Genomic DNA, 16,656 nt, shown 5'->3' on the forward strand with positions numbered 1-16,656 from the left:
TAGCACTGCTTATAATTCTCAAAAAAGATGGAAATAACCCCAAGTCTGTCAGTGCTTGAATGAACAGACAGAATATGTACTAATACAGTGGAATATTGATCTACCATAAAAAGTAATGAAGTACTACTACTGTTGATATGTAGGTGAACTTCAAACATTATGCTAAGTGAAAGAAGCCAGATATAAAAGATCATATATTTTATGATTCCATTTATATAAAATATAAATATATAGATTAAACCATAGACAGCAGATTTGTGGGTGCCAAGGAGTGGAGGACAGGAGGAATGGGAAACAACAGATTAAGGGATACTAGTGATGTCTGTCCATATGTAATTGAGTGCTCTTTTCATTACATTCAGGGAAATATGGTCTATTAGGGATTATATTCTCAGATTTGGAAGGAATTTTAGGTCTAGTGGAGTCTTCTTGGAATGCTGAATTCCCTCTAGTCATGGCTTTTAACTTTCTTTGGAGTTATTGTCCCTTTTGAGAATCTAAAATAAGGACTCTTTCCTGAAAACAAAACAAATCCAGTTTTGCATTTCACCATAAAGGCACCCATGGACTCTGGAGAGCCATATGCATTCCTGACAGGTGATATCTGCCTTTGCTAAAATACTCCAGGTTTCTTTGTGAGAGACATCTAGAGGTCCTGGACAGCGGCGGCTATTGTTTCTTCCTTGTTTTGAGTGCAAATCTGCCTCCTGTCATTTATGCTTTGGAGATTTAGTTTTGTCCCCAGATTGACACTGAGCAAGTCTGTTCCCTGTTTCTTGTAAGAGCCCTTTGAATAGTTCAAGACCAAATAATAAAACTTTTCTGAACTCTTTTTTTAAATATCTTTATTGAGATATAATTCACATATAATTCACTCATTTAATGTGTATAATTCAATGGCTTTTGGTATATTACATTATTTTACATTTTTTGGTGAAGTATATATAACAAAATTGATCATTTTGACCATTTTTATTTTTATTTTTGTGGTATTAAGGATCAAACCTAAGACCTTACACAGGCTAGGCAAGGGCTCTACCACTGAACTATACCCCAGCCCCATTTTAACCATTTTTAAGTGTACAGTTAAGTGGTATTGATTATATTTACAATGTTGTGCAACGATCACCACCGTTTCCAAAACATTTTCATTATGCCAAAAAAATACCTCTGTAATCTTGAAGTGTCACTTCTCGTTATTCTGTCCCTAGTCTCTGGTAACCTCTAATACACTTTCGGTCTCTGTAAACTTGCCTGTTCTGGGTACCTCAGATAGATGGAATAATAAGATTTGTTTTTTATGTCTGGTTTATTTTATTTAACATAATGTCTTCAAAGTAACTTTTCAGTTTCCTTTTCACTGTGCCCACAGTTAATCTGTACAAAGAAGTAGTTCTTTTTTTTTTTCCTATAAACGGGTGGTAAGGAAGGTTGATAAAGGGTGTGTTACCAACCTACCTGTTGAAGTTAATTGACATTGTTAACTGACAACTAAGATAATATATTTAATGCTATTAAACAGTGCATTTCCCATCTATCATATTTATAAATTCCATGTTCACTTTTAGGAACAGATATTTAGAAATAATTAAAAATTCAAGAGCATAATCAGTAATGTACAATTTTACATACATAATAGTTCTTATTGGTTTAGAAAAAATGCCATTGATATGCTTTTCTTTTTTTTAAGTGAAATTATATGATCAGCTTAGCTTAGGGCAGGAGCATGGAGGTCACTGATTACTGAAAATTAAAGTTAAAAAATTATTGCCTGAAATTTTCGTTGTCTCAGGGTAGCTTGCCTAAGCAGAGTCTTGGCAGGAGGTACCTAGGGGCAGCTCTCAGCCAGGCTCAGGCCCAAATCAATGAATTGCACCCATTAGAGTGAGTTGGGCAATTGAAGCACTCTTCTTCCATCTCAGGCAGTTAGTCCCTACTCGCCTATGAGGCAGTGATGGTGATGGTTGTCTTCAAGGTTCCTTTGGCAGTTTAATCAAAGTTAATTGAGAGTTCTCTGTCTTGTAAAATTGTAAAAAACAGTGGTTTTCTAGGGACTCACAAAGGTTTGTATTTTAGACCAAGTAATCTGTTAATCAACAAATTTTATAACAAAATACCTTAGACTGGATAATTTATAAACAACAAATTTATTTCTCACAGTTTTGAAGCCTGGGAATTCCAAGGTCAAAGTGACAGCAGATTTATCTGGTGAGGGGCTTGCTTTCAACATCATTGGTGGGTACCTTGTTGCTGTATCCTAATATGACAGAATGGGCAAACAAGTTCTTTTGGGTCCCTTTTATAAGGGTTCTAAACCCATTCTTGAGGGTTCTGCCCTCGCGACCTAATCACTCCCAGATTACCCACCTTCCAAAAGCACTGCACTGGAGATTAAGTTTCATTAAACATGTGAATTTGGGGAGAATACAGACATTCAGACCTTAGCAGTTCCCAAGACTCTCAGGGAGTCTGCAGTGTCAACGCTATTTTCATAACACTGATGTTATTGTTCTTTTTCATGCTAATGCTCTCAGGAATATGCGGTGGAATTTGGGGGGCTATATAACACAAAATGGCATTATTGCTTAGATGTTATGTATTGCGCTTTCTAGATTTAAAAAAAAAAATTTAGGGTAGTGGGGGGTTGGATGCTGGGGCACTTTGTCACTGAGCTACATGCCCCAGTTCTTTTATTTTGAGACAGGGCCTCACTAAATTGCTGAGGGTTTTGCCAAATTGCTGAGGCTGTCCTCAAACTTGGGATTACTGCTTCCTCAGCCTCTGGATCGTTGAGATTATAGGCTTGTACCACCACATCCGCCAGGGAGGAGGTTTTAATAGCCTTTTAAAACTGCATATTAAGGGGCTGGGATTGTGGCTCAGTGGTAGAGGGCTTGCTTAGCATGGGCAGGACCCGGGTTCCATCCTCAGCACCACATAAAAATAAAGGCATTGTGTTGTGTCCATCTACACCAAAAAAATAAATATATTTTAAAAAACTGCATATTAATATAAGGCTGGATTTGTGGACATATTAAACACAGAAGCAGAGCTGAGAATCTATCTTTAAGTTATATATTAAAGAGAATTGCAGAGATGGAAAATATCATTCTCACTAAATGTGGGGTTTTTTTGTTATTCTAAATTAGTTATACATTTTGATACTTCATAAATAAATGGAGTATAAGTTCTCGTTCTTCCATTGTATGTGATATAGAGTCACACCAGTCATGTACTTGTATATGCACATAAGATCATAAATATCCTTCCTACCCCCACATCCTCTCCCCTCCCTTCCCTCCCCTCTGTCTAATCCAAAGTATGTGGTTTATTTTTGAAAGTATATTTCCATTAAAATATTCATATGTTAACATGAAAGGAGGTTATTAATGAATTAATGAACATTTTTAAATTGTTCTCAGTTTTAATGTCTATAATGATGTATATTGATAGATAAGAAGGTATTAGTGATGGAAAGAAATATGTGAATTCAGGGAGTCACCCCACTTTGTTAAAGGAAAAGCCCACAGTTTCTGGAATACAGGAAAAGGAAGCAAAACAATGACAAAGCTGGGAAAGGGGAGATGTTGGTAAAAATGTGAGAGATACTTATATAACTGTGTGAATGTATGTGTGTGTACTACATGTACACACAAATATATAAATAATATATTAAGAATATATACATGTATGTAGGAAAGACTGATCATAAATAATTTTTATAACTTTATTGATGTGAAAACATGCACAGATCACAAATCATAAGCCTACATCATGTTTGGACTTTCAGAGTGACATGTCCATGAAATTTTTTTTAAAAATAGGGTATTGCTAGTGCTCCAAACTCCTTTTCCTCTGTGGCCCTCCTAGTCATTATCTCATTTGCTCTAGCAATAACTACTTTAGATTAGTATACTTTCACATAATTTAGGTAAGTTAGGTTTTGGAGGCAGGGAGAAGAACGAGGAACTACTTGGAACCTAGAGGCCTCTTTTATGCCTACTACCAGTTGTTACCTCTCTCCAGTGGTATCTACAATTCTGACTTTCACTGTGTTGGGGAAACCCTAAACCACCCCCTCTTTGGAGATTCATAGGAAGGACTCATGGGACTCTCCACGTGGTGGTACTCATAGCTAAGATATATTACAGCATTATAGTAAGGGTATACATCTGAATCATGAGGGGGAAAGACACCAGCAGAATTAAGAGGAGTTCATTGAGGCTTCCTTTTTTTTTTTTATTTTTTTTTATTTTTTTTTTAGTTTTCGGCGGACACAACATCTTTGTTGGTATGTGGTGCTGAGGATCGAACCCGGGCTGCACGCATGCCAGGCGAGCGCGCTACCACTTGAGCCACATCCCCAGCCCGAGGCTTCCTTATACTTTATGCTTCTCATAGAGTTCAGAGACCATTTTCCACCAGGAAATGCAGCAATCTATGGGCTATGTTTCTCCCTAGAGTAGTCTGTTAGCAACTCAGTGCCCAGGGTTTTTATTAGGGCCTGGTCAATAAGCAACTTCTGCCTAGTATATTCAAAAGTTCCAGACTCCCAGAAGGAGGGCAGTTATTCATTATAAATCATATTGTTTGCACAGTGTAGGCACAGTGCCACTTTACCAGTTAGGAAGTATTTTATATCACTGTAGAGAACTATTTACCAGCTAATTTCCCAGACACTCTTTAACAAGCCTTTCTGGGGAAGGCAATTTTAGGCATATGATCTGTGTTAACTTTTTCTGAACAAAACCATAGATGAGTTTTGCCTGTTCACATAATATGTATTTTTGGCTTCTTCCACTTAACATGATTTGTGTGATCACAGGCAGTTTGTTCACTCCATCGGCAAGTCCCAGTCCATGGAATGAACATACCAGTTTATCCTTTCTTTTGTCCATGGGTAAAGTTGTTTCATCTCCCCAACATTTGGTATTATGCCTTTTATACTATAGTCATTCTTTTGGGTATAGAGTAATATTTGGTTGTGGTTTTAGTTAGTGTTTTCTTTTTCTAAAAAAAAAATTTTTTTAGTTGCCAATGGACCATTTATTTATTTGCACTGCTAAGAATTAAACTCAGCGCCTCACACATACTAGGCGAACGTTCTATCACTGAGCTACAATTCTGCAAATAACCTCTTAGTTAAGCACTTAAGAGGACATGGACTTTATCTTGTTCAGGATCTTAATATTTTCTGTGTGTTGGATGGTGTAGATACAGTGCTGCATTCATGGAACTTGTAATCTAGTTTGTGTATCATTTTAGATAAATATAGTCTTCATGCTTCCCTAAGAAACTCTAGTTGTATATTGAACTTCTACCTGCTAATTTTCTGCAGTAATGGTGTTGTTTCATTTGCTTAATTTCTGAAAGGAATATTAGACTTTTGGCCTTGTACATCTTTTTCACTTTTACTGCTGATGGTTGAGTCCTGTCCAACGATGTTGCAACTGAATTTGGACATAACTAAGCACATTACTTCTTAATCTTGTCTGTAATCAAAGGGTTCATACTATATGATGTCTGAGGTCCCTTCCAACTCTCACTTTGCTATTAATCAACTTCTCCAAATTATATTCTAGGGGAGGGGAGCGGGAACTCATTGTTATTAATATGTATTTGCTTTAAAACCAAATGCTGAAATTTAAACGTTTAGCTCATGTTTTGTGATTGTATTTTGGTTTTATTTATAGATGCCAGAAGTGGGTAGAGAATTGTAGGAGAGCTGACTTGGAAGATAAAACACCTGATCAACTAAATAAACATTATCGATTATGTGCCAAACACTTCGAGACCTCTATGATCTGTAGAACTGTAAGTAATAGGAGAACTTGCTTTCTTTCTCTCTCTGTCTGATTGGAAATGTAAGTTTTAATAATTGAAAGGTATCCTTCTACCCCACAATTATAAAAAAAAAAATGAAGATAAATTTGGAGTGGAATAGCTTCTATTTTGTTCTAAAAATTCTGAGGTTTTCTTAATTCCCCTATTCCTGATGCCCCTTTCCCACTCACCAGAGGTGACCACTTTTAATCCTCTAGACAGTTCTAGATGATCATAATACTGTGTTTAACATGATGTTTTAACTTGGAGCAATTCCTCTAGAACTTTTTCATAAGTGATATCTTCATCTATGAGTAGTGCTCTTTGTTTTCATGTAGTAGTGCTCTTTGTTTTCATGTTTTTGAATGTACTTTTAGAACCAACACTTAATTTTTACATGCTAGATACTGTAGGAAATAAATCATAGGTAATTTGAAAAAAACATTTCCATCAGCAATTTGAAGCTTTGCATTCAGACCTTCCCCTTTCTGGGCCCCAGTTTCTAATGAGATTAGACCAGACCTAGATTTTTAACCCTCTAGGATTCTGTTACTGCTGTGATGCATAAAAGGCACAAATAGGTCAGATTTGATTGAAATGAAGCAAAAGTGAAACACTTTGTAATTAGTAAGGAACAAAGTTTTGGTAAATAATATATACAGTGTTCTTGTTTAGGTATAAGTAATGTATCATCTCAGATATCGAGATAAACTTTATTTGAAGGTACACTATATATTGTTATGCAGCAATTTATTTTGATATTTTTTTCAGATACATTTTGCAGAGGCATCAGAAAACTAAAGAATGATTGGGTTATTTTATTTCTCAAAATTAATTGAAGCAGATACTTGTGAAGTCATTGGGAGGTGAGCCAATTCCGGTTCAACAGTTTAATCACGAATATTTGAGGGATATTTTTTTGCCTTGCTTTGTTAAGAGCCTAATAATGATCAACCAAAATAAGAGGTTTTATATGTTTAAAAGGCAAACTGCTTTTATGTTCTTGACACTAAGTGAAAATATCCCAAATTATTTAAATGCCCTATGCATTTTTATTAAAATTTAGTCATAAATATGGTTTTTTAATTGGATAATTCCAACCATATATCAATGTGAGAAATTTAAAATGTAGTGTACTCTTGTATTCTTGTTTAGTCAGAGCATAGAACAAAAAGGTGAGATTTTGTTTTTATAATTTCTGAATGATTTGTCAGTCTCAAATAAATTAACCCAAATGTGAAAAATGTTCTTTATCTGTATGTAGAAGATGATGCTGGTATTAAAAGCTGGATTATTTGATATCTGTATTAAAATTTTTAAGAGTTTTTGCCTCATTAGTTTGGCATTTATGTACTCATTAGTAAATATTCATGACTAATTCAGCCAAAGCCAAATGTTTTATTATCTTTGATGCTAGAGTAAAATTAATATTCAGGCATGGTGGTGCACACCTGTAATCCCAGTGGCTGGGGAGGCTGAGGCAGGAGGATCATAAATTCAAAGCTAGCCCCAGCAACTTTGCAAGGCCCTATCTCAAAATAAAAGGGGGACAGGCTGGGGATGTGGCTCAGCGATTAAGCACCTCTGGGTTCAATCCCTGCCACTCCCCAAAGTAAAGTAAGATTAATACTGTTTGCACAAACCTTAAATCAGCTGTTAAAAAGATTAAATCTTGATACTGAATTAAAATGAATTGCATATAACTTTTTTGTCATGTATAATTATAAATAAGTATTTATAAAAGTCACGTTTTTGACTCATTGTTTTCTGGTCTTTGCTTTATTTGCTAAAAAAAAAGCAAATTAATTCAAATTTTTAAAATTCATTGACTGTTTTATCCCTTCCTTTACTTAATATCAAGAGTTGACTGTATGTGTGTATATGTTTGTTTATTTTTAAGGCTTTTGCTCAATGGGAAAGATGGGAAGCTTAGGATATCCGAGGTTTTGCTCCTTTCAGTGGTTGTGTCTCTAACTGATTCCTGATCAAACTCCCTAGTAGACTCAGGATCACTAGCCAGTTGCTAGAAGCTGTATCATTAAGAAATCATATTTCCTTCTTTGTGTTTTTTATGATGCATGGGATTGAAGTGGAAAATATTGTCTCTGAATAGAAATCCTTCCGAAGTGTAGTATCTTTTGGATAAAACCCAAGATCATTTGTTCCATTTAGATACATATTTTCCCTTCAGTCCTTTCTAACCTCTGTTCTCTGGATGAAAAAACTTATTTAGAAGGGTTATTATTTTTGCTTGATGTATTTGAATATACTTCAATAGTCAGCTTTGAAACAATTACTGCGCGCACCCGTGTGTGTGTGTGTGTGTGTGTGTGTGTGTGTGTGTGGTGTTTTTCATAGCAACTTAAGGGAGAAAGTAAAGTTAGTGTTTATTTTGACTAGCTAAGGATATAATAGAAGTTATTCATCTGTTACCCTCTTAATAAACTTCCTGTCCCACCTAGCTTGTTCTGGGCCAACTGTGGAAAACTGTCACCATCTAGGTATGGATCCAGCTTCTAGCTAAGTTGTATTAATTAACAGGAAGTAAAATAGAAAATAATCATCCTTCAATAATAAGATCATTAGAGCTAGAAGGGAATTTAAAATACCCAGTGTAGGGTTTGCAAAAATGATTATGTATGTGAGTTGTTGCTTTTGAGTCTATTTTTATCTTAGGATTTTATAATATGTATTTAAAATATAAATAGCCTGTTAAAGATTATTCTTACGGTTTTGGTTGCTTAATACAGGGTTAACTAAATAGATTGTATGGAAGTGATAGTGGTACAACTGAAATGGCAAGCATTCTGATCACTAATGTGTGCATAGTTTCATTTTGAGAAATGTTGATCTAGTCAGTACCTGAATCAAAAGAGGAGGTCCACAAAAGGAAACTAATTTAGCTAAGGGGCTGTTAGTGAGTCACTAGTTGATTTTGGATTAGTTCCTAGATCTCCTGGGTCCCAGTGCAATATTATTTTCACTGTGCCTTGGTGCTTCTCAGTAATATTAGCAAAAGTGGTGTGAACAGCAGGTAAGGAGGGAAGCATTGTTGTAGGACATATAGGAGGGTAGGTTATTTGGGAGATTTGTACATCCTATAGCCTGGTGGGCTCATGGAAAGATAGAACAGATGAAGTGGCTGGGAAACTGAATTAGAAATATATGTACAAAATTTAAGTACCTTTTTTTTTTTTTTAACCTACTATCAATTCAGTTTCTGAATTTATAATAGTAAGATTACCAAAAGGGCAAATACAAAAACAGAAGTATAGACTGACTTAAATTGACATCAGATACTGCAAGTCTGTATATTAGAGCTAAAGAAATACTGGAGAAATCTTTAATATAGAATTTTATTTTTTCTGAAGGACCATCTCTGAATTAACACATTTTTCTTTTTCAGAGTCCTTATAGGACAGTACTTCGAGATAATGCAATACCAACAATATTTGATCTTACCAGTCATTTGAACAATCCACATAGTAGACACAGAAAACGAATAAAAGAATTGGTATGTCTTTGTACTTTCAGATTTCCCACCTCCCCGTAATACTGTGAAGTCAAATAAAGGTGCATTTATATTAAAAATTGACCCAAGTTGTTCTCTATTTCAAAGGTAACATAATGGGAAACAAATTCTATGATTACTAAGTAAACTTGGATGTAAGATAATTAATCTGTTTTGGTACAGTTGAAATTGGAAAACCTCCCTTGAATTTAGCCAACCAGTTGATACTAGTTGACTTGGGCTTAAGTGTGCTGCCACTTTCAGGCCACTAGTTCATTTTATTCTTGGGACTGGGGATAATCAGAAGAGCTACTTTTTCTTTGGTATTAAGGAAAATGGAGCTGAGGTAGGTTTCCAGAATCAAGCACAAAGGGATAAAGAGAAGGAAGAGATAAAAGTTGAGGCATGGATTGTTTTAGAGATGAGGATTCTGTCACTATTAAAATATTGACAAGGGTTAGAAAAGCTTTAAATCTTTGAATACAGCATAATTTACATGTGTTTCTATATTCCTTTGATCTTTTTCAGTTCTGATCATTTTCTGTTTTTGTTGACCTTAAGTGAACAAAATTAAGCTATTCAGACTCCTTAAGTCCATGGCTTCTGTTTCTCATTGCCACTGGCAAGGCCTTTATTTTGTTTTACTGTGTTTCCTTCTTCCACTATTATTTCCATTTCTCTTAGATAGTTAGGTAGTATATTTAATATGTCATTATCAATTCATTTATTATATGTTTTTTAAGATAATATCTACTTTTTCTCATTTTCTTCTGTTTACATTTCATATTTAGATCTTTGGTCCATTTGGACTTTTTATGGTGTCCAAGTGAAATTTAACTTTATATTTCTCCTTATGGAAAATTAGGTTTTTTGATGTGGCTGTGTTAATTTCCCATTCCTATGACAAATATATGGGACAACTGAAAGGTTTATTTGGGGCTCATGGTTTCAAAGGTATTAGTCCATTGTTAGCTGGATCTGTTGCTTTTGAGCCTATGGCGAAACAGTACTTTGTGGGAGGGAGCTCATGGTGGAGCAAAGCGGCTTACCTCATGGCAGTTTGGAAGCAAAAAGAGGAAAGGGCCAGGGTCCTACTGTATTTTTCTAGAGCACGCCCCCAGGGATCTAGATTCCTATTACTAGGCCCTACCTCCTAAAGGTTCCACTACCTCCCAGCAATGCCACAGACTGGCATGTGGGCCTTTTGGGGACATTTAAGATCCAAACCCTAACAATAATCTTGTTAATGAATTCATCCTTTCCTCCAGTGGTATAAAAATACCACCTTCGTTATATACCAGTTTAACACAAGGCTGCTTCTGGATCTGTTCCACTGGATTGTTTGTTTATATCTGTGCCACATTGTTTTTACTACTATGGTTTTGTAATATATCTTACTTTCAAATAGAGTGACTTTTAAGCTCTTCTTTTTCAAAACTTTCTTAGCTATTTGTGAACCTTTATTCCTCCATATGAATTTGAGAATTCTTGTGTCAAGTTCTCCTAGAAATCCTCCGGGATTTTCATTATATAATTGCTTTGAATTGACATTTTTATTATATTAATTAGTTCCATCCATGAATTTAAGAAACCCAATAAAATAGCTGCCAAATAACAGCAATCATTGATAAGTCTAAATGCTGGTTCTTTGAAGAAACTATTAAAATACTTTTAGGAACACACAAAGTCAAATTTTTGAAAATGTCGGATTTTTTTGGTGCTGAGGATTGAACCCAAAGCCTTGTGTATGCTAAGCAGGTGCTCTGTGATTGAGCTATACCCCCATCTCAATTTGTGGAGGTGGGGTGGTTATATTTTTTTATTTGACATGTTACTAAGTGATGCATTGAGGGTGCACATAGTCAGTGGGAGAGGATTCTTCTTAGTTTTTTGTTTTTGTTTTGTTTTAGTTGTAGATGGACACAATAGCTTTATTTAATTAATTTATTTATATGTGGTGCTGAGGATCCAATTCAGTGCCTCTCACATGCTAGGCAAGTGGTCTACCACTAAACCACAACCCCAGCCCTCTTCCTAGTTTTTTGCCTTCATTCTTGCTGTTGAAATCTGACACCAGCTTTATTTCTATTCTTTTTGGGTGATCTACCTTTTCTCTCTCAAAACTTTTATAATTTTTTTTATATTTGACATTTAAAATTTCATTGAACTATATATATATATGTGTGTGTGTGTGTGTGTGTGAATTTTTTTCTTATCTAGCATATTGACCATTATCTGAAGACTTATGTCTTTATTTACAGTTTCTTTACGTATTTATTTTTTTGTGGAACTATGGATTAAACTGGGGCCTCATGCATACTAGATAAACACTCTGCCACTAAGCTGCTTCCCCACCCTGGGACTTATATCTTTTAAATTCTGAGAAATTCTCAGTTTTAATTTCTTCATGCACTTCTTTCCTCTGTTATTTCTATTTTTCTGAAACTTCTTATACATAAATGCTGACATATTATTTTAATGAGTATTTTCAAAGGGCCTTTTCTTCTTAGTAATTTGTACCAGGGGTGAGGAGCTCAACCACTTCCAGTAGCTGTCATGCCCCTGTAACTCTCCCTCTTAAGAAACATCAAATACTTCATAGCAGGCACACTTCCAGGTCTTCCAGCCTTGTAACTGGGCAGCCCACCAGTTAAGGAGGGAGTGTTGCAGGTTGACCTGCCTGGAGACATTCTTATCAGCAGAATGTCCAGAGCTGTTCAGTGGGTACTGTGTGGTCCCAGCTATAACTGGCACTGGTACTTTCCTTCCACAAAAGTAATGTGTGGGTTGTGATCTGATTATCACTGAGGTTTGGAGGGAGAGTAAAGGACTCAGCTGGAAAGTTCCTCCTCCATCTATCCCTGTGTAGGGGTCATAGTGCATAAACTATGCTATATGCATTCATTTCTTCTCTATGCTGGCACTCTGTTAATTCTACTTCCCAGGGAATCCTCATCATTTTTATTAGGTTCTACAATTCAGCAGTCTCCCTCTTAGGAGGCATCTCCAAGGTTAGATTGGGAAGGGAGATAATTTACTTCCTCTTGAATTTGATTTCAAGTGCCTTGGTATACTTTTCATTCCCTTTATTATTTAGTAAACACTTATAACCTAAAGTTAGGGTTTTTAGGGAGAAAATAAGTGATATATTTTTCCCCTCTAGGACTTTATTATAAGCTTGGAGTAATTAGCAAATAATTATTATTCTGGTTTTCTTATCATCTGTTTGAAGAACATATTTAATATAAATTATGCTCTTGAAAGAGTAAAACAATTCAAAATAGGTTTTTATTTGAGTTTAAGATGATACACTAGAGGTCAGTTTTCTAAAACATGGTTTTTTTTCTTTGTTCGTTTTTTCTTTCTTTCTTTCTTTCTTTGTTATTTAGAGTGAAGATGAAATCAGGACACTGAAACAGAAAAAAAGTAAGTGATAGTGTTAATGACTCAGCTTCTGAATGCCTTTTTAAAAGGCCTTGACCTGGTAAGAACAAATAAATATGTTTTATGTCCACAACCTACCTTGAGAATGGATGTAAGAGTGTGTCAGCTTTGTCCTGTGGTCTGAAATTATCAGAGACTAAAGTCTTACTTTAGTTTGTCTTTGTTGAGTTCTGCCAAGCCACACACTTTGCCCTGTGCTGGCCTTGAAAATGTGTTGCTTTCTATGTGGTTCGGGTGTCAGGAACACAGACAGTATCCCAGGACAGGGAAGGAAGGGCAGACATTTATGTCTACCCAACTTGTGCATAATAAGTTTTTGGTAAACATTTAAGAAATAAATGCTATGGGGGGCACTTGGTGTGTTGGATGTAGTGGCAGGTGCTGATGCCTGAGCTTTTGCCAAAGAATGGCAGCTAGAAGTTGTTTTTGTTCCTGTTATTACTATTATCCTCTTCGTCTCTCTCCTGTTGCTACAATTAACATAAACTTTTATTGAGGTCAAATCATCATTTCAAGTACTTAATATTAATTCATTTAATTATCACAGAGCTCTGTGTTAAGTAATATTTTAATTCTCCCTTTATAGATAAGGAGACATAGACTCAAGCAAAGAAAGGAGGGAAAGATTCTATACAAAAGTAGAGTGGCATGAAATAGGGTGCTAGATTTGGGAAAGTGCCCTCACTTTGGTGGTATTGGAATTTCTGATAAACCATGATACTTAGAAAATGAACCCAGAGGGGACCATAGAGGCCAGAATTTGCAGGGTGTGGCAGTGGGAACCATTGAGGAATTTGTAAGTAGGTGATGGCATGAACCTCATTTCATGTTATGTGGAACACTGTTGGAAGTAGGAAGAGTAACACTGTTGACAGGGAAGCCAGGACTCGGGGAACTTGTAAACAGATGACTTACATATGGAAAGACGTCCAAAGGAGAGTGACTAGCTTTTCACCTTATGTTTTTGCTCCTTAATGAACATCCCTTTAAAAAAATAAAACAATAGAATTAATACTTGTTGATTGAGAGTGGAGAAGTAATGGAGGTCAGAAGGAATATAGGAAGGAGGAAAGGAGACAGGCTGTCAGGCGGGCATCCAGGATAACCTCTTGCTTTCTGGATGGCAAAAACCTGCATAGTGTAGAAAACACTGTTTGCTTTGTAGTGTATGATGAATAGATGGCCTCTGAGCTGAGGAGGGGTGAGGAAAGAGTAATCCCTGCCCTTGCTCAACCCTGGTGTTGCTCTGGCAGGCCTGGAAGCACAGCTTACCCAGCCTCTAATCACACCAGATTTCGCTTTGTATTTGGGTAGCCCACTTCTCTGTTTTATCTTGGTGCTGTTGCTGGAATACTTTCTACCAACTGAAGTGCCCTCATGTCTTCTTATCTGGGTCAAAATCAAATGCAATTTCTCTCTTCTGAACATTTTTCCCTTCCCCCAGTGAAAATGTACAATTTTTGGTGGCCCTCTCATAGTCTTATATAAGAGCTAGGTCCGGTGATTCTTCAGATTGGATTATTTTCCTAGGGCTGCCAGTATGACTGTCGGCAGGACTCTTAACCTATAGGGCCTCACTTTTCTCATCCAAATATGAGATTAGGTGAAGATTTTTAATATTAGCCCTAACAGTTACATGAATCTATATTGGATTGGTTTGTATAACTGTCTCATCTCTCATATAAAAGTGTGGCTTAATGGTTTGGTAGAAACAGCATCTGTATGGACCTTGGAGCCAGACAAGCTTGAATTTGAATTTCACTTTTATCCTTATAAATGCATTTGTGGCCTTGGGCAAGTTATTTATTGTCAAGTGGGGTTGATACCATCTGCCTGAATAAAGATTAAAGTGATGCACACAAAATGCTAAACACAGTGTCCTCCATAAATATTTACTTTTACTTCAGAAGGCATGGACTGTCACTGTTCTGTATAATATATATGTTGTCAGTTAAAAATCATTCCAACTTTATTTACACGTATAATTAAAATCTGTTCCCAGTGTTTCTCCTTCTATTGTCTTTGTTTTATTCTGTCTTCCTCTGTGGTCTAGTAGATAGATGCTGTGAATGTTGGATGAATGAGTTTATGGTTTTAAAATATTAGCCAATCCAAAAATGTACTTTGTATTGTGTGATTTCTTATGGGATTGTAAAATTAACTCTCTGTTTTCCAGTTGATGAAACTTCTGAACAGGAACAAAAACATAAAGAAACAAACAATAGCAATGCTCAGAACCCCAGTGCAGAAGAAGGGGGTGATGAACAGGATGAAGATATTTTGCCTTTAACCCTTGAAGAGAAGGAAAACAAAGAATACTTAAAATCTTTATTTGAAATTTTGATTCTTATGGGAAAACAAAATATACCTCTGGACGGGCATGAGGCTGATGAAATCCCAGAAGGTCTCTTCACTCCTGATAACTTTCAGGCCCTGTTGGAGTGCCGGATAAATTCTGGTGAAGAGGTCCTGAGAAAACGCTTTGAGACCACAGCAGTTAACACATTGTTCTGTTCAAAAACACAACAGAAACAGATGCTGGAGATCTGTGAGAGTTGCATCCGGGAAGAAACCCTCAGGGAAGTGAGAGACTCGCACTTCTTTTCCATTATCACTGATGATGTGGTGGACATAGCAGGGGAAGAGCACCTTCCCGTGTTGGTGAGGTTTGTAGATGAGTCTCATAACTTGAGAGAGGAATTTGTGGGCTTCCTGCCTTATGAAGCTGATGCAGAAATTTTGGCTGTGAAATTTCACACTACCATAACTGAGAAGTGGGGACTAAATATGGAGTATTGTCGTGGCCAGGCTTACATTGTGTCTAGCGGATTCTCTTCCAAAATGAAAGTTGTTGCTTCTAGACTTTTAGAGAAATACCCTCAAGCTATCTACACACTCTGCTCTTCCTGTGCCTTAAACATGTGGTTGGNGTTTTGGTTTTTTGGGGGGGGTTTGGTTGCTGTTGTTTTTTGTTGTTCTTTTGCAGTGTTGGGGATTGAATTTAGGGCTTCATGTTTGCTAGTCAAGCACTCTACTGCTGAGCCTCATCCTCATCCCTATTTTAGCAGGGTTTGTGTTATTGCTGGATAAAATGTAAATGGATGAATTTAATTGCAGAGCTGCCACTGGACTGTTTTATGTTGGGATAAGTTGTTATTTGAGCTTCAGAAAGCAGAATGGGTGCATTTGCTGGAGTGCTGAGTCTGAATTATAACCCAAAATGCATTTCCTGTCATGGGCAAGCCCAGTGAATTTATCCAGTCAGGACACATTGCCCATGTAGCTTATAAAAAGATAAGACTTATTATAGCCAGAGTGCTAAGAGATGAGATGCTGCTGTCCTTGGCAGAAAGAACTGATCAAGTTCATGACGGCAGGATGACAGTGAAGGAGACACAGAACTGACCTGTCAGTGCCTGCATCTAGTTCTTAGGGCCTCCTGAGAGTGATGTGACCTCTAAATAATTTTAACCCTGCTTTGTTTTAGCTAGAAAACCTACCTTAAGGTCGTGCTGTGAGGATTAGGTAGTTTGTCATCAGTGACCTTTTGCTGCTTACCAGTGTACCCAAACTTAATGGCTTAAAGAAACAGTTCATCATTTCTCTCAATTTTGTGGGTTGCTTGGTTCTTTTGCTTGTCTCATCAGGGCTTTCTGCATTCTACCAGCAGGTTGGCTGAGTCTGGGGTGGGATGACTTCATGTGACCTTTTTTCTTGGGCTTATGGATTGATGATCCTAGAGTACCATGAAAGAAATTAAGAAATCATGGCACATCACTTCACTACACTCTTTTTTTTTTTTTTTTTTTTTTTAAATATTTATTATTTTTTAGTTCTCAGCGGACACAACATCTTTGTTTGTATGTGGTGCTGAGGAT

The 16,656-nt window shown here is 36.5% G+C and overlaps 1 protein-coding gene across 1 annotated transcript in view; it reads left to right on the forward strand.

Moving 5' to 3' along the window:
- Positions 1 to 2,066: 2,066 nt before the first annotated feature.
- Thap12 (THAP domain containing 12) overlaps positions 2,067 to 16,656 on the forward strand; it is a 21,060-nt gene continuing 6,470 nt past the window's right edge. Inside the window, exons 1-5 of the mRNA XM_048787880.1 lie at positions 2,067 to 2,235; positions 5,694 to 5,814; positions 9,230 to 9,337; positions 12,724 to 12,760; positions 14,955 to 15,702. Of these exons, the coding sequence (XP_048643837.1) occupies positions 5,800 to 5,814; positions 9,230 to 9,337; positions 12,724 to 12,760; positions 14,955 to 15,702 (908 nt within the window). The 5' untranslated portion in view covers positions 2,067 to 2,235; positions 5,694 to 5,799. The remainder of the gene's footprint in view (positions 2,236 to 5,693; positions 5,815 to 9,229; positions 9,338 to 12,723; positions 12,761 to 14,954; positions 15,703 to 16,656) is intronic.

This window comes from Marmota marmota, unplaced genomic scaffold (assembly GCF_001458135.2).
Source record: "Marmota marmota marmota unplaced genomic scaffold, marMar, whole genome shotgun sequence".
NCBI classification, from domain to species: Eukaryota; Metazoa; Chordata; class Mammalia; order Rodentia; family Sciuridae; genus Marmota; species Marmota marmota.